The sequence below is a fragment of the Chrysemys picta genome, chromosome 23 (genome assembly GCF_011386835.1).
Source record: "Chrysemys picta bellii isolate R12L10 chromosome 23, ASM1138683v2, whole genome shotgun sequence".
Classification (NCBI taxonomy): Eukaryota; Metazoa; Chordata; order Testudines; family Emydidae; genus Chrysemys; species Chrysemys picta.
This window is the reverse complement of record NC_088813.1, coordinates 5,728,174-5,753,960: the sequence shown is the minus strand read 5'-3', so window position 1 is coordinate 5,753,960 and position 25,787 is coordinate 5,728,174. Positions and strand designations below refer to the sequence as shown.

The window sequence follows — 25,787 nt, the reverse complement described above, 5'->3', positions numbered from 1 at the left end:
CATTTATATATTAACCCCCCACCCCCAGTTTTACCTTCCCTAATTACGACCACAGTGACGTTCCTGCACCAGCAAGAGGCCTCTGTACTCCAGCTAATAATTACAATGCAGTATGCAGAGTGGGGAAAAATACAGGCCCCCTTAGCTATGATTAAACACCTGGCCAGCGTCCTGTAAAATTTCCGAAAACAAGGACATCTAAAAGCTTTTTCCCCTGGTGCCAGAGATCCCCAAGGAAGGAGACCTTGCATAGCCAAGGATTGACTGATCCGTGTTCAAGGAATGACAGGCTCCCTTCCCCTCCTATAAACAGCCAGTGGTGACTCATGCCGTGCTCCGCAAACCATTGCTAGTGCCAACTGTGCTCATGTGGTCCATGTTTTCTGTATTTAGCCCTAGAACAAGGAGCAGATGGATTCGCAAGAGACAAATGTCCCCCACTTTTCACTGTGTTACATGTCCCCATCTGTGCCTGGCCCTCCGAAGATACAGCTCTGCCACAGTTCCCAGCTATGGGATTTACTTCTCCGAGGTAGAGCGGCTCGTGCTTTTAGTTCTCAATGTGCCAAGTTTAACTCCCCAGTGGTGGCTTTGCCATGATGGCCATTGCAGCCGGGTATTATTTACATTGGGTAACAATAAACCAAGAAAAACAGGGCAGGGGGGACGCTCCTTCGCACGGGGCATTTAAAACTTCTTGGGGCGAGCGCCGGGGAACGGACGTTACCGATCAGTCCTGCAGACGGCTGCAGGCGAGGTGAGGTGTCCGACTTTCTCTAGCTAAGTGCTATGACATTAAAATAAAGGTGCCAGTGAAGGCCGTCTCTACGTTTTCCCACACTCTTCACAGCTGGAGCACATCATGAATATTAATTATTTGGACTGCATGGGCACCCCGTCATGGACTAAGATACCATTGTCCTAGGTGCTGTACATATTCTTTTCTGAGTCCATAAAATTCCTCCTGCAGCTTCAGATGGGTGCAGGAGGCTTCTCCACTGATTATCTTGCATCGGTGAGTGGCATTGCTGTGTCCTAAACAGCTGCCACATCCTACCCCAGAAGTGGCTGCATTGCAGTGGTGAGGGAAATGATTCATGTGTACAGGCTGGGATCCTACATCATCAGAGTTCTTCATGGTTCAGGCCTGGGAGTCACCTTTATATCCGCCGCAGCCTTCACAGACAGCCAGGGCACGAGGCTGCTTTATTCTGGTGAGGGCGCCGATGGCTTTTCCATATTCCTCCAAAAGAGGGTCCTCAACTTTTCGTGTCTCAGGACGCTGGATTTCTGAGAGTGATGGACATTTAGGCCTTCATAAAAATGTGAGATTAGAGCCATCAGCAGCTCTGTTGCTGTACAGTTAGTGCGCCTGGGGGATCAGCACCTAGCTTTGAACGCCCGGGTTAGCCTAGCCCAGGCATGAGCAGCCACACGGCAAAGCCCTGCCCGAGTGACTGTGTCCTCACTGATGCTGCACTCCCCCGTGTGTGTCGTTCGGGTTTCTGGGGGCAAGTCCCATGGTTCTTAGCACTGCAATACACTAAGATTCTTTCCCGGTGCGAGAATGGTCTGTCCTTCACGTAGGTGAAACTGGGGGAAGGCACTGAAGGAGTATCAGCGTTTGTGTCCTCACTGCAAAGTGGAGGCTGACCAGTCTGAGGGTCAGCAAAGCCCAGGGTCTGGCCTAGCTGAGTTCAGGTGTAAAGCACCACATTTGGGAGAGGCGGTTTTGTTTACGGATGGGACAAGGGTTAAGGAAACATCCTAGCACGAGCCCAGGCTAACTCTGCAGTGAAGACAAGCCCTTAGAGAGCTCTCTGCCCCGGGATAACGTGTCTTCACTAAGCTGGAGCCTGTCAAACTTAAACCTGGACTTGCTTAACGTTCTGCCTTCCACCCGCATGACTCCTCGTCTTTCCCATCACATGCAAACTGACTGAGGGCTTAAAAATTCCCCCCGTGCCACCCCACGGCAAGAGGAGGAAAACATCATTTCTGCCGACACCGGCTATGGGATGCCTCACAAGCACTAAGGGAAACCCTTTCCCAGCTCCAGGCAAGCATGGCCAGCCCCTGAGGCCCGGACTACACCACCATCAGTCACGGACGGAGTTGGATCCAAACACAGTTTGTATCCACAGCCAGCCTGGTCTAACTCAGAGCGTGTCTCTGCTGCAGTCAGAGGTGTGACTGCCGCACGTCTAGACATACCTGAGCTAGCCTGGATCTGACTGCAGATCACAGAGCAGATTGCCGCGTAACTACACCCTCGGTTCGTAACTTTAGTCAAGGAACGGGCCTTTTCCCACCGTGCTGAGGCAGGATGGTCTCATGGTTCGGAGGCTAAGCAGACTCAGGAGCGTGGGGCTCAGTTCCCAGCTCTGCTACAGGCTCACGGTATGACCTTGGACAAGTCACTTAATCTACCCTCCTTCAATTCACCATCTTGAAAAGGAGGAGGCTGTTATCTCCCACCAAGGGGCAGGCTTGAGGATCGGCTCTATTAACAACGTAGTGTGGTGATGTGGGCTGTACATAAGTAGATCGAAGAAGCTACTGGGTAGCTGCAAACAGGGCCGGCTCCAGCATTTCTGCCGCCCCAAGCAAAAAAAAAAAAAGCCGCGATCGCGATCGGTGGCGGCAATTGGAAAAAAAAAAAAAAGCCGCGATTGGCGGCGGCAGTTCAGCGGCAGGTCCTTCGCTCCTAGGGAGTGAGGGACCTGCCGCCCCCGAATTGCTGCAGGTGCCGCCCCTCTCCCTTGGCCGCCCCAAGCACCTGCTTGTTAAGCTGGTACCTGGAGCCGGCCCTGGGTGCAAATTGGACCAACTATATTAGCTGGAACCAATTAAATGGTGCCTGCGTCACATGAGGTGAGAGAGTTTTGCAAAGCGCTTTTCCACCCCGTTCCTTTCGTACCTTTCCTTCAGGAAGTGGCTGGGAACAGAATAATCTCTGGCAGCCCATGACTCGGGGAAAGCCTTGGTGCATTGTTCTCCTCTAACACAAGAGCGGCTCCAACTCTCCCCGTTCTTTCCTTAACGACTTCCTTTCCCCTCCTGATACAAAAACAAGGGCACCTGGCTTTTAGATCTCGTTCCGCAGGCCCCCTCCCTGCAGCCATTTCTGAACAGGACTCCAGGCAGCCGAATGCACCTTCGGTTGGCTCCGCGCATCGAAAGCACGTTCTGCCTCCTACCTCAGCGGGACAGATTCTCAGTTGGTGTGACCCACGCCAGCTCCCATTGAAATGACAAGAACTAGGCTCGTTTGCTGCAGTGGAGGATCTGGCTTTCTAATTCCACCCCCGCCCCAATCACACGAGCAATCAGTTCCCAGCTATTACAGTTTCAATATTCCTCTTGCCACCTTTTGATTGCTTTTAAATGACTGTAATTAAACTGATCCCAGAGAACGAAATGGTATGAAAACCCCACAACCTCTTATTGTGACTATTAATAGGCTTTCACTCCAGCGGTCACCTCTCCATCAGTCCCAGCTAAGTGGCCCCTGGCAATCTGACAGAGAGTGAATTTGGTTCAGTACAGGTCGGCAGGCTCCCCTGAGCAGAGGCTGTTATGCATGGGTGTCAGGGCTCTTAACCCTTTCCCAGCTAAAGCAGCCCCCCTTCCCATCCACCCCCCGGCTAGCTCGAGAGAGATCTTTCATAGATATGCCTTGTGTTGAGCGCTTCCTGACCATGCCTTAACTCAACGGGGATGCTGAATTCTCAGCCAGTTATTGACCAAATTGTTATTTCATCCACAGGGAGGGTTTGGGTCATTCTGCCTCCTCGATATGTTCCAGGTATTCTGCAAAGGAGGTGCTTTCTGATCAGTTTAGGGTGCCAGGGTGGGAGAAACAGGAAGTAGGGTGTTGAAGGCCAAAATGGGTAACCAACGGGTGGTTCTGCTGCTAACACACTGTACAGCAGTGGTTCTCAGCCGGGGATCCGTGTGCCCCCGGGGGTGCACAGCGCTCTTCCATGGGGTCCATCAACTCATCTAGAGATTGGCCTAGTTTTACAACAGGCGACGTAAAAAGCACTAGCGGAGTCAGTACAAACTACAAGTTCATACAGACAATGACTTGTTTATGCTGCTCTGTGTGCTATACGCTGCAATGGAAGTACAGTATTTATATTCCAATTGATTTATTTTATGATATTTATTATTTATTATATGATAAAAATGAGAACGTCACCAATTTCTCAGTTATGTCTGATTTTGTAAGCAAGTCGTTTTTAAGGGAGGTGAAACTTGGGGGTAGGCCAGACAAATCAGACTCCTGAAAGGGGTGCAGTCATCTGGAATGGTTGAGAGCCGCTGCTGTACAAGACGGGCCCTCTGGGATTACCCGCTGTGATGCAGATTTTCCATCACTAAACCTCTTTGGGCTTAGTTTCCCCATCTATGAAACAGGGTAATGATCGTTACCTTGTCTCCTGGGGGGGCGAGGGGGGAGAGAGAATGGGTATAAAGAGCTTGGAGACCTTGACATGGGAGCTGCTACATCATGCAGTGAGGGGAAGTGGTAAATAATGAAGAGGACAGGTCACTGATTCGGAGCAATCTGGATCTCTTGGTGAGCTGGGCGCAGGTCAACAATATGCATTTTCATACAACTCCATGTATGGGGAGGGATAGCTCAGTGGTTTGAGCATTGGCCTGCTCAACCCAGGGTTGTGAGTTCAATCTTTGAGGGGGCCACTTAGGGATCTGGGGTAAAAATCTTTCTGGGGATTGGTCTTGCTTTGAGCAGGGGGTTGGACTAGATGACCTCCTGAGGTCCCTTCCAACCCTGAGATTCTATGAAATTTGTACATCTAAGAACAAAGAATGCAGGCCACACTTACATGACGATGGACTCTACCCTGGGAAGCAGTGACTCTGAAAAAGATTTGGGAGTCACTCTGGATAATTAGCTGAATGTGAGCTCCCAGTGTGGCCAAAAGGGCTAATGCAATCCTGGGATGCATGAACAGGGGAATCTCAGCTAGGAGCAGAGACGTGATTTTACTGCTGTATTCGGCACTGGGACAACCACTGCTGGAGTACCGTGTCCCGTTCTAGCGCCCACAATTCAAGAAGGATGTTGATAAACTGGAGAGGGTTCAGAGAAGAGCCATGAGAATGATTAAAGGATTAGAAAACCTGCCTTATGGTGATAGACTCCAGGAGCTCGATCTATGTAGCTTAACACAGAGAAGGTTAAGGGGTGACTTGCCCACAGTTTGTAAATACCGACATGGGGAACAAATATGTAATAATGGGCTCTTCAATCTAGCAGAGGAAGGTCTAACATTACCCAGTGGCTGGAAACAGAAGCTAGACAAATTCAGACAGGAAATAAGGCCTAATTTTTTTACACTGAGTAATGAACCACTGGAACAATTTACAAAAGGGTCATGGTGGAATCTCCATCACTGACAATTTTTAAATCAAGATGGGATGTTTTTCTAAAAGCTCGGCTCTGGGAATTATTTGGGGGCAGTTCTCTGGCCTGTGTTATACAGGAAGGCGGGTTAGATGATCACAATGGTCTCTTCTGGCCCTGGAATTTAGGAATCATTAAATAATAATCCTGAAAGCTGAAGATTGAGGTTTGCGGTAAACAGGCACAGCTGCAGCGGAGTGAATAGGGTGGGACCCGTTTACACAAATGTTGCCAACTCTAGTGATTTGATTGCAACTCTAACGATATTTGATGTTTTTCTGCAAGTTCCCAGACTCAAGATACGGCAGGAGACCTTTCTACCCCTCTTGGCTGCAGAGGGGAAAAAAAAGCGTGACAAGTGTGACCTACAGAGTCAGGAGCCAGAAAGGAAAGAAAAAGGGCCCAAATTATTATTTTTAAAATCTCATGATTTTCAGGGCCTGCCTCGTGACTTTTGAACTCTGGAGGGTGTGAATGCATTTACGGCAGGTCCAGGTTTGGCTCTCGGCCTTCCCCTCATCCAGTTTACTGCTGTAACCCCCGGCACAGACGATGTAGGTAGCGAGGGCTGGGCAGTGGCTTTCTACAGGAGATGAGTTAGTGGGTCTCAGTCCAGCTGCAGCGGGCCCCTTTATTGGCAGTCATGGTAGGGAAGCGGAGCCCAGACTGAATTCCCTGGCTCCCCTCAAGGGGGTCTCTGAAAGACATGGTGGGGGCCCACTGTAGGGGAGTCAATGCCCACTCCATAGACAGAGGAATTGGGTCTGCAGCACCATTCACCAGCACTGAATCCCCTAATCCCCTCCCAGCATCCTGGCCACTCTCCTGCCCATTCAAGGGCTACAACCCTGCTTCATTGGCAGCAGTAAAGCCTCTCTTTCTATCCCAAGGGCTTTGCCAAACTGCCAAACCCCAGAGCATCCCGGGAAGCAGAGAGAATGGTCAGAGGGAACCGCCTGGCCAGCGAAGGAGGGCCGGATGCAGTTGTCTGGAGCCTTGGACTCCCCCACTCGAAGAATTTGTTCCAACAATGGACAAGCTGGCTGCTTGCCATCTCGGCAAGGAGGCGACCGGCTGCTGAAAGGCAGCTTCTGAATGGGGGTGGGAAGTGGGGTGAGGGGTGAAGGAAGTGGGGGGATGCTAAGGAGAGGAGCCCTGTGGCTCCTAAACCAGCTCTTCCCAACAGCAGGATTGGCGTGAGAAAGCATCCAGGGGGCTCACCCAGGGCGCGAGGTTATCAAAAGGAAGGCGACGGCCGGGGCTTGCTCACTGCCCAGCTGGCAGGGCGGTGAGATGGAGGGAATAATGTGGGCATAGTGTAGCCCAGGGCTGCCCCACTCCGTAATCCTTCCCCCTTTCCCCACCCCCCTCTATGGACTCCAGGGAAAAACAGACATCCCCGAAAATTACTGCAAACCGGGCAAGTGTAAATCAATCCCCCACTAATCCACTGGGCTGCAGCCAGCAAGTGCGAAAGTGCGAAGAAAGAGGCAGTGAGTCACTTGCAGCTCCTGGGAACACAGCACCCGTCACGCTAGTTGTCAGCTCAAACTACGCAAGAGATCCTTGCTGCATCAGCGGCAGGTCTAAAGAGTGTCACACATGTAACCTCTAGCCACAGAGGGAAGTCAGAGGAAGCCTCACCAGACTCGGATGGGAGATTGCACACAGCGTCCGCTCTGCTGCAGCTGGGCCTGTCTGTCACCTCTGGGCTAGCGCTGCCGTGGGTACACATGGTCACAGCCAGTCCCAGGATCTCATCCACTGCAGGGATTTGCCTCACGAATAGATTCCACGCTGGGTCAAACGCATGCTCTGGGAGGCAGGGCCGGGTTCTCACTGTGTGTTTGTACAGCGCCGAGCACAATCGGCGTCGATCTTGGTCAGGGCACTAGTGTAATACAAGTCATTAATAACAACCAAAAGGACCCAAGTTCCAATCTACTGCATGCCTATTCATACCACATATACCGTTTGCAGTTGCATTATGCACTTATCTAGCCCTTAGACACCATGGGTCCCACAGTGGTACCGAGGGTCAAACAAGGCTGGCTTGGCAAACCAATGCTTTCCACCATTGTGGCTACATCTTCTTGCTCCAGAATTTAAACTTTAATTTCAATTTAAAAACAAAGGTTTTTAGCCCTTGCGGTTGTGACGAAAACCTTCAAACCCTGAGTCAAGGGTTATCCGGTCCACTGATGTCTCCCTGAGTCTGCAGACAGACTGAAACAAAGGTTGTGAGGGGCGTGACCTGCCCTCACTCATTTTCATAGAGTGTTCACTATGAAGCCTAATGACAACAAGGCCCCAAGTGTTAGCTACATCACTGCTGATCGAAGCGTGGAAGAAAAGAGAGAAAAGGCTGTCTTATGAAGAGCTGAACAATCTACTGGGAGGCCTGCTTTTGGTTGGTGGAGCCTGGTTTGTGGGTGGAGTTTGGGAGACACTCCTCCTCCTTTTGCGCCCTTCCCCCACCCTCATTTGGCCTCTGATTAGCACCGGCAGCTGCTGTGTTCCCACAAGTGAGCTGGTGCCTTTGGCAGCTTTACCTTGCCTGCCCTCCTCCCCCACCCCCACACACACACTTCATCTCTTACAACACTGCAGGGCAACAGCAGACATGACAGGATCTGCTCCTGTCACACCACCTTTTCTGTATTACACACGCAGACTGAGTGAGCCACGTACCCCACGCTCCATCTCCCGCCCACCCTGCTCTGGGCCGGCACTGGGACACGGCTGGCACTACATGTCAGAGCGCCGAGTCTCCCTTGTTCCATGGTCAAGGCACTAGAAGGGAGAACTGGGCTCCCCAAAACCACATCTCTGACACCCGCTGCCCCATCATTTCTCCCTGACTGCATCTCCCTCTCGTCTCTCTAACACCTCCAACCACCCCCAGCAAATTCCACAGGAAACCCAGGGACGGGAGCTGCACATAAAACAGCTGCAAAGAGACCAGCAGAGACACCTGCCCTTGTGCCTCTCCTCCCAGCCCTGGGACTGGTTCCTTCAGTGCCGGATCTGAATGCTCCAATCCGGTTCTGACACACACCATCCCCCTCAGTTGGACAGACTGAAGTCTCAGCCACGCAGCCCTCGCAGGGACAAAGGCTGCAGCCGTCCCTCCGCCTCCAGCCAGAATTCAGTGATGGAAAGCATAACAAACGCGGAAGGTGCGAAGAGACTGGACACAAGGCATTCTGGGAAGGTCCCCGGGTAGTGGCACTTGGCATATGGGCTTGTAGCAGTGAGCTGTGAAGAGTGACAGTTGGCGAGAGAGAGGAGAGGAAGCCTGGGACATCTCAGACACCTTAGGAGAAAAGGATTTGGAAGGAAGGTCCCTGCTGAGAGTCAGGAGAGAAGGAAATGCATTACCCAGCACACGGAGCCTTCCTGAAGCCTTGGAAATTAAAGGGAAAGGGGCATTTAAAGCCCATGGAGCTCAGTCACCAACCTCTCTGCTGGGGCGGTCTCCAAACGGTGCTGGTCATTACGGCGGTCATTTGAGATGGAAACTGGGCTCACACTAACCAAGTCATTCCACCTTGGGGCCACCAAAGGATGGTGAGAACTTTCTGCCCCTTTAACTCAGACTAGAGATAGTTCTCAACGGAAAATCCGTTTTTTTCTGCTGGGTTAACTGAGGTGGTGGCAATTAGGAAGGTCGCTAACGGTATGTCGACACTGCAAAAAAAGACCTGCTCTTAGCTCAGGTTCAAACAGTAGTGAAGACCCAGGCTTTTAACTCAGGTTTGCCTGTAGGGCAGCCTGGGGTGGACACAAGCTGCGGACCCGAGTTAAAAATCGAGTTGCCGTATCTTCACTGCTATTTTAACCCGCGTTAAGAGCACACCTTTTCCGGCAGCGCAGAGATACCCTCGGTTTGGAGAGCAACAGTTTGGTCTCAGTGGGTTTCTAAAAGGAATCTAGCTGGGAACCTTTAAATTCAGAGGGGTCTGACTCCAAGGAGAAGGAGCAGAGCCAGTTCAGGATGCCTGCACTCTCACAGCCCTTTGAGAAGGCTTTTTCCTACTGGAAACCCTCTGCCCACTCCATTATTCCTCTTATCTGCAAGAAACACCGGTGCTTTGATAACAACAGAGCTTTAAAGTTTGGGACAAGGCGGCTACTCCCAACCTACAAACATATTACTCCATAATTCATTTTAAAAGCTCTTCTGGAAAAGACCTTGTGATCCTTTACCGGGGGAGGAAATCACCGTCAGTGCTCCCGAGCAAACCAGTCTGTGCAGCCCCCGCCCGCCTGAGCCACCCTGCAATAACAAAAGCCAGTGCACGTATGCGAAATGGCTTTGAGTTTCTAGCTTCCACAAGGTGGTTTCACTCATACAGTACATCACCAAGTGCCCTTAAGCCCTGTATAGTAAAAAGCACCACAAAACAAGACTGTAATTAAAATGATAAACAACGAACCATAAAATATTATGAAGAAGTCTCATCAGGGTCAGTTGAAGTGTCTAAAGCGACCCAAAGGCCCATTTCCATGGCCCTGGCATCCGCATGCTACACAAAGCCCAACACCACTGCCTGATTTCCCCCTACAGATCCCCACAGCACAACCACTCTCTCCCGCACAGCAGCTATTTGAGAGCATTATTATTAGTCGTTTTATGGTCGTACCTAGAAAGTCAAGCTGATATCGGGGCCCTATTGCGCTAGGCGCTGTACAAACGCGTAGCAAGCAGCAGTCAGTTGCTGCTTTTAACTAGACAAGACAAAGGAAGGAGCAATCTCCTCATTTTACAGACGGGAAACAGAAAGTGACTCACCCAAGATTCCATAATGACTTCGTGGCAGAGACAGGACCTGAACCCCAGTCTCCTAGTCCAGTGCCTGCCCCGTGCTCTCCCATGAATAGTGCTGTTCCTGTGGAATTACAGAGCAACGTTTTCTGCTGTGGTTGCAACACCATGCCCATTGCAGCCACAACTTCCCGCCTACATGCGGGTGCAAACATAGGCTTGGCAGGTGTTCCAGGTGCATGTGAATCTGTGCAGGTGTGACCATTATAGCATCCCAAATTTACCCCTTTCACAACAGGTGTATGGGGAGTTTCATTAAGATGTGCTCCCACTACAGAATCCATTTATGGTGCATTGCCATATTGTGTGACAAAAAGGGGGAAGAAATGTACACAATTATGGGAATTAATCAGAATGAGTGAGACAGAGAGGGAGGCTTAATTCGCAGCATATTTAACAAGCATTAAAAGGGAAAAGCTTCCACTTGCTTTGGCAAGGAAAGCTGCAATAACGGTCTACTCCTAATATCTACTCCTAAAACTGTTGCAGTTCAATTATTTGAGGCCCCTCCCAATCTGTTCTCGCACTGAGCTATGGATAATGAACCTCCTAATAATGATTAATCAGGAATATATTAGTGGCTCCCGGGCACTGCTCTGCTAGCTGCAGATTAATACAGATTTTCCCTTCACCATCGCAGATTCCCCAAAAGTGCTGGGGAGGGTGTGGAAGGGGGGAGCCCCTTGCTGGCTGGGCCTTTCCCTGCTCCTGCTGGGGCTTAATTACAAGTAATTAGCCAAGGCTGGAGCTCTGCAAACCCCTATCCCTGACAGTCAGACACTCCGTTTGAAGCTCACGTATCGTTGGCTGGAAGAAGTTTTTTTTCTCCCCCCCAAAGCTGTCATGAAAATTGTAATGGATGTTGATTAAGATGCTGCGCTTGCCAAATTCAAACGTGTTAGCAGCCTGGAGCCTTCTGTTATTTTCCGAGGGACTCCAATATGAATTAGGTCTGTTGAGTAATCCTGCTCTGATTTAAAGGGGCACCGTCAACTTGAAAATCGAGTCAATTTCCAAGAATGAATTCAGATAACGCATCTGCCGCCGAGTCCCCCTGCCAAGTTTCTTGCTTTTACAACCATTTTTTTTAAGGGTTTTCTCTTCCCTGTTGCTGGGAGAAAGACCCACACCAACAAATGGGGGAACTGACTCTGGCTCTCCGGCTGCTAAGAGCTCTGTGGAACCAGAATTCCTCCTCTGTGTTGCGGTGGAGAAGCCCTCTGTCCTAAGTGGTCACAAATTTACCACCGGGCTATAAAGGTAGCCTGCCCCACACTGCTAGTATGAGAAGCGGAGGGAAGTCTGTTCTGAGGCTTCCTGCATCCTTAGTCAGAGACTATACACTGAACGGGCTCTCAGCTGCTAACTGGGCCGGAGAGAGATTGCGATTCTAATTGCTATTTGAGATACCAAGACGCTGCTCTGTTAGGATGTGAGGCGATGGAGGCCATATACCGTATATACTCGTTCATAAGCTGAATATTTTTGGTAAAAAAGTGACGTATCAGAGAGCAAAGGGGGTCGGCTTATAAACGGGTCTACACCAAAATTTGATGATTTTAAACTCTATGGAATCATTGAATTGAATATCTAATACATTGTCGTTTTGTTTACCTGGAACGTCTGCAGGCATGGAGCCCCTCGGCTCCCTGCGGCCGCTGCGGGAAGTGGCACGCCAATTCCCGCAGCTCCCATTGGCTGGGAACGGCAAACCGCGGCCACAGGGAGCTGAGGGGCTCCATGCCTGCAGACGCTCCAAGTAAACAAAATGTCCCAACGAACCAGCGGCTTACCCTGACGGCCGGGAGCCAAAGTTTGCCAACTCCTGAAATATAGGGTCGGCTTATGAAAGGGTCATATAGTTTTTTGCTATTTTTACCTAACCATCTTGGGGGGTCGGCTTATAAACGAACGGGCTAATGAGCGAGTATATATGGTAAGTATCTAAATAAGTTGGTAGAAGGTCCCATTCAACTCAGGAAGTGGAAGCCCAGGTCTTGTAACCTCTCCCCAGCATTCCACTCCAACGGTGGCATCCGTTGTGAGATAAGAGGGCACCTAGGTTATATAGCGAATCAAGAGCCCAGAGCCCTTCCGTTCCCCTGTAATTAGAGCTGTGCAAATAATGTATTTTTTGGTTTGGGGGCAATTTTGAAAAAGAAAAAAAAATCTAAAAAGGATTTGGTTTGGGGTCGACAGGAAAATGAGACTTTTCAAAATTATCAGCAAATTGCAAATTCGAAAAGAATAGTTTCAGGTCCAACTAAATTTTTTGTTTCAACATTGAGCTTTTTATTTTCCCTTTTTAAAACCAATAAAATGAAAAGGTAAATATCAAAACCCAAAGTCAGCATATTTCGTTTCTAAAATGTCACAACAAACTGTTTAGACTTTTTCAGACATTATTCAGGGCAGTTTGGTTTGGGTTTTTTTTGACCAACACAATTTGCCCAATTGACACACATGTGCAAAATGTTTCGCTCCACTTGAATTTGCATTTTTTCACACACACCCCCCAAAAAAGTTTCAGTCAAAAAAATGTACCTGGCTCTACTCTGTAGTGAGCTGCCCGAGATCATGCTGAGAGCAAATAGCACAACCATAAATAGAACCCAGGAGTCCTGACTCCCAGGCCCTAGCACTAATGATGCTTCCCTGGTAGCTGGTCACTAGTGACTCCCTTGGTTCTTCTAGCTTTACTTGACAAGTGATGCGGATGTAACACAACCCCAGTGCCGTGTTTATTTCACACCACACAGCACAGCGGATTGCTGATCCTCTGACATTCATTACTGAGTGCTAGCAAACAGGAACAGCGAAGGCACTGCACTGCAAAGCATGGCGCACACCCAGCCTGAGATGGCCTCAGAACAAACCACTTGCACCCAAAGACGGAACGAGGGAGAGAGACCAGATCCTGCTGTCACGCCAGTGACCATAAATAGACGTGATTTACATATGTAGGACAAAGCCTGCCCACACGACCTACTTTCCCCAGCCTGCTTAACTGTGGAGCTGCAAGGGGTGCATTCGCTGACCGTTTGGGGAGTGTAGAGAGGAGGGACCCGACCGGCTGGGTCTGTACGGCTGCCTGGGCAGTTCACGAATGAGCACGTGCTGCCCTGTAAGTGACTTCTGTTGGAACGCTGCGTGTGATCACTGGTGTGGGATCCAGGACCAGAGAAGGTGATTTTATCTACATGGGGAAATTGTCATGTAGAGTGTGGCCTTACAGTGCTGTAGCTACTCCAGAATAGCTCCCCGTGTAGACAAATTGAATCCAGAGTAAGAGTGCCGTTTTCGGATTTCATTTGGAAGTTAAGCTTTAATTTGATTAAGCTAAGCCAGAAAATAGCTATTGTGGTTAATTTCCCTGTGTAGACGCACCCTTGGAGCCACCTGCCTGGGGGAGACAGCGAAACAAAGAAGGGAAAGACAGCCGACTTCCAGGATCTGCGTTCCTCCACTGGGTGACAGGCTTAAAATGGGCCAGATCCTGCCCCAATAAAAGGCCAAACAGCCAGCAGCTTCAATGAGTCTAGGATCAGGCCCAAACTAGGCAATCCAGAGAGCTCTGACTAGCATAGAGCCAGTCTGGGCCACCCCTCTCAGATCAAGGGAAGCCGGGAGCCCAGCGGCAGCCAGCACTCTGCTTTCAAAGATACAGACTAACACGGCTGCTACTCTGAAATCTACTTTCAAAGCGGCACAGTCGGGGCGTTCACACATAGCAGCAACCTGGGCATCCCAAACTTTCCATACAGCAGCGACACAGCCATTGCAGCGAGTTGACGACTCTATACACTGTGTCTCTGTCGATCGATTCGCAGGACTGAGAGCCTGGTACACCCGAGTTCTACTCCGGGGACAGACGCTGACTTGCTCTGTGGCCTCAGACAAACTCCGGACCTGCTTCTTGGAAGTGCAAAGGACCAAGAACTCTCAGTAGAGTCAATAGGAGCTGCAACTGCTGAGCAGCACATCTGAAAAGCAGGCCCGTAACCACGGTGTGCCTCAGTTTCCCCACCTGTAAGAAGGGAACGATAGCTCACTACCACACTGATAGGGATGTTCTAGAGGCAATAAATGTTTGGGAGCCATTCAGAAGGTAAACAGCACAGTATCAATGTGTGCGCACACGCACGCTATTTCTCATTTATAGCAATTTTTTTGCACGGGTGATGTAACATCCCAGTGATTCTTTAACAACTGCCTTTAACAACCAAAGGAGCCAACTTGCTTCTGTACACATACAGTTTTTTCCATTAAAATAAATGTAATCATTGCCAAGTAGCATCATCTCACTTGCAGGCGTTTGTGCAGCATTCACTCCACTGTCTGTATTAGAAATGGCGCTGGAAACCCCGGTGAGGGAGAAAGGCCAATATTCATTTCACAAGCTATTGTTTGCATTGCACTAGCCAGCTCTGACCAGGCACCTGAGCAGGAAGGAGTTTGGTAGCTCTGGGTTCCTGCATTGGCAAGGATTTAAAGTATCTGCAGCCCCTGGGGGAAGAAGCTCCACTCCAGGGGAATGTCTAAGATTTCCACCCTGCATTTTAAGTCCTGGAAAGACAAACGGTGGTGGATCCGTTGCCCCATTGAGACAAGATGAGGATATTGCAGATGGGACTGGCCGCTCTTTTCTCTGGACTATTCTTTTCTACTCTCCTCCTTTGTCTAAAAACTCTGGTCTAGAAATTATTTTGGGGGAGTCCTATGACCTGTGGTCAGACTAGGTGATCACAATGGTTCCTTCTGGCCTTGGAATCGATTTCTTGTTGTATAACTGTAATATTTCACCATTTCACAGAAAGCCCCCAATTTCCAAATTTGGTTTTCTTTGGAATTGGAGCCAAACATAAAAGTTTGAAATTTCCCCCAAAACAAAATAAACGAAATTGTTTCAAGTCGATGGAAACATTTTTTTTTAATTTCATTTGTTTATTTTATATTACAGTTGATAATAACTGGACAAACATTTATAAAGGATATCCTATCTCCTAGACCTGGAAGGGACCTTGAAAGATCATCGAGTCCAGCCCCCTGCCTTCACTAGCAGGACCAAGTACTGATTTTGCCCCAGCTCCCTAAGTGGCCCCCTCAAGGATCGATGCCACATCACTCTCTCTATGAGGAAACTGAGGCACAAGGAGGTGAAGCAAATTGCACACAGTCACACAGCAGGTCAGTGGCAGAACTGAAACTAGATCCCAGATCTCCTGACTCTGTCTGGTGCCCTACTCACTGGACCATCTGACCCTATCCCCGTAAGCCACACAGTGAGCTAGAAATAAAGATCAGGATGGCTGATTAGAACCATGCAAAGTTTTTATAATGAACAGGTTCACCTGGATTGAAATGTAGCTGCCTCTGGGTCTGGACACAGGTATTGCCATACCAGATGGACAAATAGCCTAGCAAGTATGTGGGCTCCAGTCCCAACATCTAAAACTTCAGAGAAAGAAGGGGGGGGATTAATGCACCCGGCCAACTGTACCGTTCTAGCTGGGGAAAAACGTCTTCCTGACCCCTTCAGCAAGGAGCTTACTCCCTGTTACCCTCATCTTAGCAGGAGTGTATTTATTAATGGTCATGAACGTTATCCAGGCTGTTCTCAAAACCCAGCTATAAACGTTGTCCCAAAAGACTCCTGCAGCAGTGAGTCTCACAGGTTGATCGTTATATACTAGTTTGCAATTGTCAGCGGCAAGTAACTTCTCCAGCTGAAACTCCAGAGGAACTTTGAGTTGGCAGAGTGTGCAGTGATTTCCTGACCCCCCTTTTGGCCAGGGACCAGTGACTGGAAAGCCCCCAGTGACTATCCAATGGTTTCCACTACATAGGAGGGAGAGGACTGGCAAATAGTGTAAACACAACATTTGTTTGCTACGTACGTAGCCTCCATTATCTGAGCCCCTCACAATCCAATGCATTTATCCTCACAGCCCTCTGGGGAGCCAGGTCACTGCTATTATCCCCATCGGACAGAGAGAGAACTCTAAACCATTAAGTGATTTTGCCAAGCGAGGCTGTGGCACGGCAGAAACTGAGGCCAGGTTTCCAGAGTCCCACGCCATCCTTCCGCCCCTGTTAAGCTGCTGCTCTGGGGCTGGCACCACAGGAGCAAGGAGGTTAGCAAGACTGTGAACATGTACAAACGTTGGGCCTGATTTTCAGAGGCACTGGAGCGCCACAGACTTCCATGGGAGCTGCAATTTCCTTGCAACTCTATGGCTATGTCTAGCCTGCAACCCTTGGGTGTGACTACAGTGCCGGCCAACGTACCTGAGCTAGCTCTCATCTCGCTGGCGAGGGTGCTGGAATGGTGCAGCCGAAGCAGCATGCACTTCAGCGTGCACTCTGTAAGCCCGGCCGGAACCCTGGGGAATTGTTCGTGTTGCCCCAGCGTCACTGCTCCATGCTAGGGGGCTGCGATCACGCCTTGTGACTGCCGTCTAGGCATTCTCCAAGTCAAGAGCTGGACTCCAATTCAGGCACTAAAACAAGGCACTGGGTTTTCAGAGCTTCTCAGCAGGGTGGGTGCTGAGCTCTGTTGGGAATCAAACCCGAAGCATCTGGTTCCAAATTAATTTGGCTCTCGGTCTGGAAAATACTCTACCACCCACAACCGTCCCCGAATGCTTTCTCCGGGGGCGGTGGGAGCTCTTGGCTTAAAGGGGAACAAAATCTTGTGCAGGGTGAGGGAGAGAAATCATTTGCAGCTCCCAGGTTTGGCAGGGCAGAGAGCATACCGAGATCAGGACGTTTAACCAAACCAAATCAAACCAGCTCAAAGACATTTTACTTGCCTCTTGAAACCGAATTCCATGCAGCCAGGGGGCTGCAATCTGCAATTGACAACCATCTCCCCATTGTCAGGTGTGGAGTCACCAGAGTAGGTAGAAAACAGACAGGCTTAATTTCCTGTTCTCCTGAGACACCTTATCACTTAACTTAAATGCCACTCACAGCAGAAGCCTCCTTTCATGGTGGCTGGAGTGGCCGCGCAGGGAGAACTCGGCTGCCTCGTCAATGGAGCTCAGCTTCCATGCAGCTGGGTAAACCGTGCGCCAGCAACAGGCTTGGCTGGTGCATGTTCTCAGCCTCCTTTCCAGAGCTCCAAGGGAGCTGGGCCCTTCTTCCCTACCCCCCGGGGAGGGATGACACCTCCAGCCCCCTTGGCCCTCGCCTCTCCGGGGACAAGGAGTTATTCCACCTTCGCAAGCACACGGCTCCCCGTCACTTTATTCCAGTTCTGGGCAGTTATTAGAGGAGCCTGAGGCCTCAGGGGTTTCAAGCTGGAGCCATGGGGGCCTCCGTCTCTAGGGCACTGGTCTGAATCCATCACCTTATAGAGCCTAATCCCTGGCTGGTGGCCTGCGCGCAAAGAATCGGTAGGTGTCAATCCAGTTCCTCGCAGAGCCTGGTCCTCATCACGAAGACGCCAGGCCAGGTCAGTCATGTCCACATCCCACACCACCCCCATGCTCACACAGGACAACGCGATTGCTCTTACTGGCTGCCTTGTTGGCAGCCTAAGCAGAGAGCCCCGGGACTGAATGGTCCCGGATAAAGCTACGACTCTCTCAAGGAGGTCACGGATTCTGTGATTTTATGAGACCTCCGCGACTTCCTGAAAACTCCAAGAATTCAGCCCCGGGCAGTGGGACTCCAGGATTCTGTCCCCCACAGTGGGGCAGAGGCTGTGGGCTTCAGCCCCACATGGTGGGGCTCCAGCTTCCATGATTTATTGTTTATTGCCCGTGTCCTGCCCATGACTTTTAATAAAAATATCCAAGGTAAAATCTTAGCCTTAGTCACAGAGAATGCTTTCCCCTCTCCATCCTAGAGGTGGTCCCTCCAACACAGACGTGGGGCTCACTGATGTGGTAATGGGGACTGTTTCTTTAAGGGCTGAGCATCCCAGGAAGCAGGCCTGGGTGGGGTACAGTATTGTGAAGTTCTTTTTTATGTGAAGCCAGCCACTTAGAAGAGGAGGGAACCAGATACAGAAGTAAGCAGAACTCTTGCAAGCACCTTCAGCACTGTGTGATCACTGACCAATTGCCAGGCCATCCCTGTCCTGTGGCTAGAGACCTTCTGTCTCCAGGGCTGTCAGACCTTCCAACCAGTGCAAAAACCGCACGGCCAATAGTGAAACAGCTGTCCTCTTCCACGCTCTGATTTGTGAGCACACAGCTCCCGCCTCAGCTGAAAGGAGTTTCACGACAGTCACCCCCTTCCCCAGCTGGTTTAGATTTGCTACTTTGAAGCCTTAAAAGACCAAAGCGAAATCACACATGATGCATTTGACAACAGGGCGAAGCAGAGAGAGAAGGGTTGGCTTGTTATTAGGGTGCTGGCCTGGCACTCCAGGCAAGTCTACACCTAAAACGCTGCACCACGGTAGCGATTCAGTGAAGACACTCCTACGTCGACAAGAGAGGTTCTCCCATCGGCGCAGTTACTCCAGTTCCCCGAGAGGTGGTCACTATGGCGACGGGAGAAGCCCTCCAGCTGCCATAGCGCTGTCTACACCAGGGGTTAGGTCGATGTAACTGCATTGCTCAGGGTGTGGGTTTTTCACACCCCTGAGCGACGTAGTTCTACCGATGAAAGGTTATAGTGCAGACGTGGCCTCCAGTGGTGTGAGTTCACCTTAGGCCAGGTCTACACAACAAACTGACATCGGTGTAACTACATCCGCCCCTGTGAGCAATGCAGTCACATCGGCCTGACCCCTGGTGTAGACAGCGCTCCGTCGACTCCCATTGACACAGCTACCGCCTCCCGCGGAGGTGGATTAACTACACCGCCAAGAGAACCCCTGGCCCTACACTGAGAGCCCCTTCCCCCGCTGGGAACCACACTGAGACCCACCAGCTCATTTCACACAGGCAGCCGCCAGCCATCGGATGGGAAATCAGTAAGAGCTGCACAAATGATTGACAGGGGAGTGAGTTTGCAGCCTGCTGAGGTTGTATTTACAGAAGAAATGAACAGCGTAGTGCAAAGGTACGGGAGTAGCTCTGTGTGTGTATGTGTGTGTGTGTGTGTGTGTGTGTGTGTCACAGGAGGAGATGGGGGGATGTGTGTGCCACGGGGGGGAGGGAGGGCAGGGAGAAGCGTGTGTGTGTGTGTGTGTGTGTGTGACGGGGCGAGGGAAGGAGGAGAGGGCAGGGAGAAGCGAGAGTGGTTCATGCACATCTGGACCCGGAGAGCAGTGGGGAGGGAAAATGACCGAGCTCTGCAGGAAGAACTTGGCACGGAGGCAGCTCGTGTGGAGCCCGATTGCTTCTGGCAGGCAGCGAGGCCTGACGTGTGGCGCCTGTGAGAGGATGGGGGATGGAGAGGGCAGTTGGGAGACACTCCCGTCCCCGCGTCCTTGAGGAACAAGGCTGCGGTACAGAGCAGTGGCTGACTGCAGCCTTTCCCTGCAGCCTCGCTCGAGCGCACAGCCCGGGCCTCCCCCGGGGCCAGACCCGTGCTGTAGTGACTGCAGTGGTCTCAGCATTATTCGGGCACAAAAGAACACAGCCCTAATGGGTGCCGCGTGGGAGCCATATCTCCCCAGCACGCGGTGACGGGCCCAGCGACTCCACGCTGCCAGATGCTGCCCGTGATCAAAGGAGACGGCCGGGTGCTCTGTCAGTGACTGGGGAGCAGAGACTAAACGGTGCAGCCACTCCCTGATCCTATCTCCCACCCACACATCCCGCCAGCTCCATCCGAGTCCCTGGAAGACACCCCTCGCCCCCCGACCTTCACACACCCCCGCTGGCTGATGCCAAAGGCCTCATGTGGCCCTGGATATTTCCATAGCGACCTGCTGGGCATCCCTTCCTGCTGCCTGACCCGGCTGTTAGAGAGACCAGACCTAGTGAATCCTCCCACTGACCCCGGTGCATGGTGGGAAGTTTAGCCCCTGCTGTGCGGATACCCAGGCAGTGCCTTGTATTCAAGGCAGGTGCTGATTTATGCCCCTCACTAAGGAGCTTTAAATAACACTCTCCCCGCCCCCGACAACTTTCGCAAAGGGATGAGATGCTACCGAAACCCCGCTTTAAATCAGAGGCATGGCCAGGCTTTGGGGTAAGGACAGTGGCGGATCCCAGGGCGACCTGGGAGCTAAGATTCGGGGAGGGGGGAGGGGTGCATTCACACAGGGCAAAGCCTCCCTCATGCATCCTGAACTCGGCTCCTTCTGCCAGCAGCACCACTAACTGCCCCAGGGCGAGGGGAGGATCTGGGGTAGGAGCAGAGCCCTGAGCAAGGCCTGCCTCTCCTGCGGCTCATGCAGGCATTACGTCACCAGGCAGCACTGCTCAGCAGGGACCATCCTCCCCTGGGCCCGTCGGCTTCGCCAGAGCCATAATTTGACCGAGACAAACAGCGATTCAGATGTTTAGATTTACTCCAAAGCTCTTGGGCGTCTTGTCTGCCTGCAAACTCCCTCCTAAATCACAGTCCTCTGGGGCTGGCTGAGTCAGGGAGTCCTGCCACTGCATGCGAACGGCCGCATTTCAAAGCCCCCTGTTAGCACCATTAGAAAGAAAGTCAAGTCTTTTCTTCCTCTGCTACATGGTTTTGCAGTTTGAGGAGGAGCCAGATTTCTATAGGGGGCAAAATCCACAGCACGTGGGTGGCACCAAATTACGACAGCTTAATAAACACCACATCTGGCTTGCTGCTGCAGCTGGCGAACTGCACAACATCCCGCTCTCCCTTTCTCACCCAGATCATTCCACTAACAGCTACTGGCCCGCTTGAGTGAGGAGTGGAGGATGTCGCGCAGTGACTAGTTTTCCTTGGAAAGAATATAGAAGTCACTGGGGTTTTTTTAAATTAAGTCTCTTGGTAACTAGTACAGATAATGTCACTTGTAACCATTTCAGGGAAGGGCTGGATTCTGGGAGTTTGATTTTCAAATTCCTCACTGAAATCCAAAGTGGTCTCTTTGATGTACCATACACCCAGCCCTTCCCCCTTTGAAAAGAGTCCTGGGTTTCCGTGCAAAATAGCAGTTGGTGCCAACTTTCATGATTTTATGGCAAGTCTCACAATGCTGGGGGGGTTTCTTAAAGCCTCATCTGCCGGAATAAAGGGTGTTACACGATTATCTCGGCTTTCATGTTAAAAAAAAAAGTTTCTAGTCCTCCAGGTTACAGGGAAAAGCTTGAAAATGTGACCCCAAAAAGCTCAGAAACCAACAAAAAGGAACCCAAATTTTATCATTTCTTAAAGTTTCACGATCTGGGGAGGCCTGACTGATGATTTTTAAATGCCTGGGCTTGGCAAGACTGAAAGAGTCACAAGCAAACACTGGATTAACCTCAGAGCCTTTGGCTTCTTTTCGCTGTGATTTTGTGAAAATGGCCCAATTTGACAAAAGCAGCTGCAAGAAACTGAGAGTGTTTTCATTTATTGGGTTTAAATCACACACATCTTCAGGTCAAAACAGGCCACTTTGCCTTCATAAATGGCCCTATTTTTCAAGGGGACATTTTCTACATTTCAGTTAAACCAAGATCAATTTTCACCGTAACCTGAACACGGCATTCCACACGTCCCCTACCACCCGTTTGCTTTGACATAATATTGCAAAATAAGGAAAAATTTTACAGATGCAAAATCTCCCTAAAGCAAGAACTGCACACATCACGAAAAGGTTTTCCCTGTGTCACACAACTCTGCTCATCAGTTTCCTTCCCTTTAAGGTTCCTCTTTTGGCTCCAAGTGATGTTTAAGTAACAAACAGCCAGTGAACCAAGCTCTCCGTCCTATTTGCTGTCAGAAGATCACGCTATGCATGACTTATGTGACCTTTTATACATCTAGACTTACTGGACCATAAGGTGCTAAGCATAGCTGGTCCTGAACCTTGAATCTGTTGTTCCGCTGGCTGCCGAACAAAAGTGCAGGAACGCAGCCGCACGGACAATCTGCAAAAGACTTCGTCACCACTGGCGTGCATCGCTCCTCCTGGAGTCGTCAGAAACCACTGGCTGGAATCACTGCCTCTGTTGCTATCCCCACCCATGTCTCATTCACCATCCAGCTGTCAACGCCCACCTCCCCTCTGCCAATCAGACCTGTGTCCATGGCCCACTTCTGAAAATTTCCCACAAACACCTTTGTGTTCTGTCCCGTGAATATCCGCAAATCCACCTCCTTCTCCTCCTGCAAACTCTCCTTTGCTGCGATGCCCACCCAAAACGTGACCGCAGCTGCGCTGCTGCTGCTCTGAGACCTGCCTCTCGTGCTGGCCAGATATGTTCCCTGTAAGCTGCGCGCCCCTCCCCTGACCCCCACCTAGCCCGGCCCCCAACCTGCCATGGGAGGGGCGCCCCTCCCCCAGCCCCCACCTGGCCTGGTCCCCAACCTGCCATGGGAGGGATACCCCTCCCCCTGACCACCTCCTAGCCCAGCCCCCAACCTGCCATGGGAGGGGTGCCCCTCCCCCAGCCCCCACCTAGCCTGGCCCCAACCTGCCAGGGGAGGGGCGTCCTCCCCCTCCCCAAGTCAGCCTGCAGCCCAGACCTGCCGCGGCTGGGGGAGGGGCACCTATCCTGCAGCCCCAGCCCCAGAGCTCCAGTGGCAGGGAGAGATGCCTCCCTTCCCACCTCCCCCCATCCCAGGTGCTGCTGCGGGGAGACAGCGCTGCAGGGATCCCTCTCTCCCTGCCATAGCCCCAGAGCACCCTCCTACACCCTAAACCCCTCATCCCCATCCCAGAACCCAAACCCCCAGCTGGAGCCCACACCCCCTGCACCCAAACCTCTGCCCCAGCCCTGAGCCCCTCATCCCCAGCCCCACCCCAGAGCCTGAACCCCCAGCCGGAGCCCTCACCCCCTGCACCCACCTCTCTGCCCCAGCCCTGAGCCCTTCATCTCCAGCCCCACCCCACAGCCCAAACCCCCAGCCGGAGCCCCACCCCAAACCTCTGCCCCAGCCCTGAGCCCCCTCCCACACTCTGAACCCCTTGGCCCCACCCCCACCACATGAATTTTGTTATGTGCACCGATCCGAAGGTGATGAGTCATTCCGCACATGGGTGGGAAAAATTAGAGGGAACACTGCTGACTAGTACTGTCTCATTGTCTTCTTGGGTTCCCCCATCCCTCTCTCTGTCTGTCTCCATCCACTATCTCCTGTCTTATACTTAGATTGTAAGATCATCGGGACAAGGACAATCTCTTTGTTCTCTTTGTACAGCACCTGGCACAACACAGTCCTGGGTCCCTCGGAGCTGCCATCCGCAATACAAATAACTACCCACAATGCAATCCTCCCTCAGTCAAGCTGCTCCATACACGGCCAGCTCTGTGTTACGCAACGAGGCCTTGGTGCTGTTGCAGTGACCTGTATCATAAGAGAGAGCCCTAAGCCGATCTGAGCTGGGGCAGCAAATTGGAGTCATTTAACGAGGCAACAAGCTCTGATCCTTAAAAAATTTGGAGTAAAGTAATCATGATCCTCTGGAGTAGGGACCAGACTAACCACGCTGCAGCGAAAACAAATATCGTGTGTGTGTGTGTGTGTGTGTGTGTGTGTGTGTGTGTGTTCTCCCTGTCTGAGATGCTATATGAATGTCAAACACGCACGCACTTCTTATTCAGAGACAGACAAGACATGCTAATCCCACTCAGTAGGTACTAGCCAGCTTCATTTTGGCTCGCTGATCCTAGTCTTTTTTTGGTTTTGCAATGACCCTTTCCGGTGCCCTGTAATTTTAAACCCAGATTACATTTTGAAAGTGCTCACGCAATCCACAAAATTAAGTTTAGAAAGCAATTTGGGGGATTTGTAATAGCTGCTGCTTCTGGTCCCAGCGGGTTTGTTTTTAGAAACAGAATCCACTGTTTTCAATCATTCTAGAATTAAAAAATAAAAAAAGAATATGGAGAGTGCTCAGAGGGGCTGGGAATTTACACCAGAATAAAAGGGAAAAAACGTATTTTTCTAACTGTTCCTTTTTTTACCGTTCCTATTTTTACAGAGATATAAATTTCTCGGCCAAATTTCAATGGCTATAAATTTTTTATGTCTCTTTTTAAAAAAACTCACAGTCAGTAAATTTACTGATAGTGGCAAACCCAGAAGGAAAAGCCCTGGACTGAATAACAGGTCATGACTGAGCAGGGCTAAGCAAGGAGGGTTCCAACCCAGAATAGCAAGGGGCGTTGCAGGTCAGGATCAAGATGTATCATGTGGGGTCACAGACTTGAATGGCTGGGGAGGAAGGTGCAGGTCGGAATGGAGTTTCACTGGCGGGGGTGCGGTGGGTCAGGTTTCAAGTGCACTGTCAGATCCACATGCGTGTGTGTTCCCCAGGACCGGAATAGCAGGGGGCGGCATGTCAGAACCTCGGTGCATTCACAGAGCCATTTGGAGCAGGCCAGGACTTGCATGGCAAGGGATGTTGCAGGAGCAGTGGGCGGGAACAGTAGAGAGCTGCCAATCACAAGTCCTGGTGCGACAGGCCCAGGGCAGGGGTTCTCCATAATGCCTCCTGCTACAGAGATTCTGGGTGGCGCCTTGGGAGGGGCTGCTCTAATTTACGCTGGGGAACGTCTCTGCCCCGAGAGCAGCCCAGAATTCCATTGGTGAAGAGGTAAAACCACCTTTGCTCTTCTGGGCTTAGCACAGAGTCTCCACCTTCATCGCGCTAGACCCCTCCCCACACCCCCGGCCCTTCGCACAGCCGTACCACTGGCTACGTGAGAGTCTTCTCCTTTGCACATCCTGCTGTGCGCGATGGTTTTCCTGCACGCCTCTCCCGCTCTGCCCTCTTTTCCTCCTCCACCCTTTCTTTAACAGGGAGGCAGGGAGCAGCGAGACCCCAACCAACAGTTCTCCATGGCAATGACTTCATGCAGCAGAGAACTATATTTAGTGCCAAACCCTTGGGAGATTTTGCTGCTCTCCAAGATATTTATAGTTGCAGGCAGCTTCTGAAAACCTAACTCGTTCCTGTTGCCTGTGGTACCTGCCTAGCCAGACACACCAGGCAGGGGGAACCGGATTAGGGTCAGATGCCGCTCCATGCATGATAATCAAAGGGTGGGGTGGAGGGACTCTATATTGGGACAGAGACAGCCAGCAACCACCACTTGCTTAGAGCAGGGAAATTGGCACATGGGATGGAGACATCTTTTAGTGAGTGGGTTCTCAGTAGCACCCCGCCGCAGTTCGGCCTCACACACAACGGCCGTTCCTGGGGTGATGCCACTGGTGTAACCGGCGTGACACAAAGGGGGAATTTGGCCCATTATGTAGCTACAGATATTTGAACCCCAGGAGCATTTTTTAAAGGAATAAGTGGGCTGTAGTCCACCAAAGCTTATGCTCTAATAAATTTGTTAGTCTCTAAGGTGCCACAAGTACTCCTGTTCTTTTTGCGGATACAGACTAACACGGCTGCTACTCTGAAACCTAAAGGAATAAGATTCATACCAAGGAAACGTTACAGAAATCCCCTTCGACGTTCTTCTGCTCTGGAATGAGTGGTAATGAGAA

The 25,787-nt window shown here is 51.0% G+C and overlaps 1 protein-coding gene across 2 annotated transcripts in view; it reads right to left on the bottom strand.

Moving 5' to 3' along the window:
- The window catches only part of SDC3 (syndecan 3), a 175,758-nt gene that overhangs the window by 102,619 nt on the left and 47,352 nt on the right, over positions 1–25,787 (bottom strand). The window contains exon 1 of one of the 2 annotated variants that reach the window (XM_065577118.1): positions 10,233–10,259. The exons of the other annotated variant lie outside the window; for it this stretch is intronic. Within the exon in view, the coding sequence (XP_065433190.1) occupies positions 10,233–10,244 (12 nt within the window). The 5' untranslated portion in view covers positions 10,245–10,259. Of the gene's footprint in view, positions 1–10,232; positions 10,260–25,787 lie in introns of those variants that run through there. 2 annotated transcript variants of the gene reach the window in all.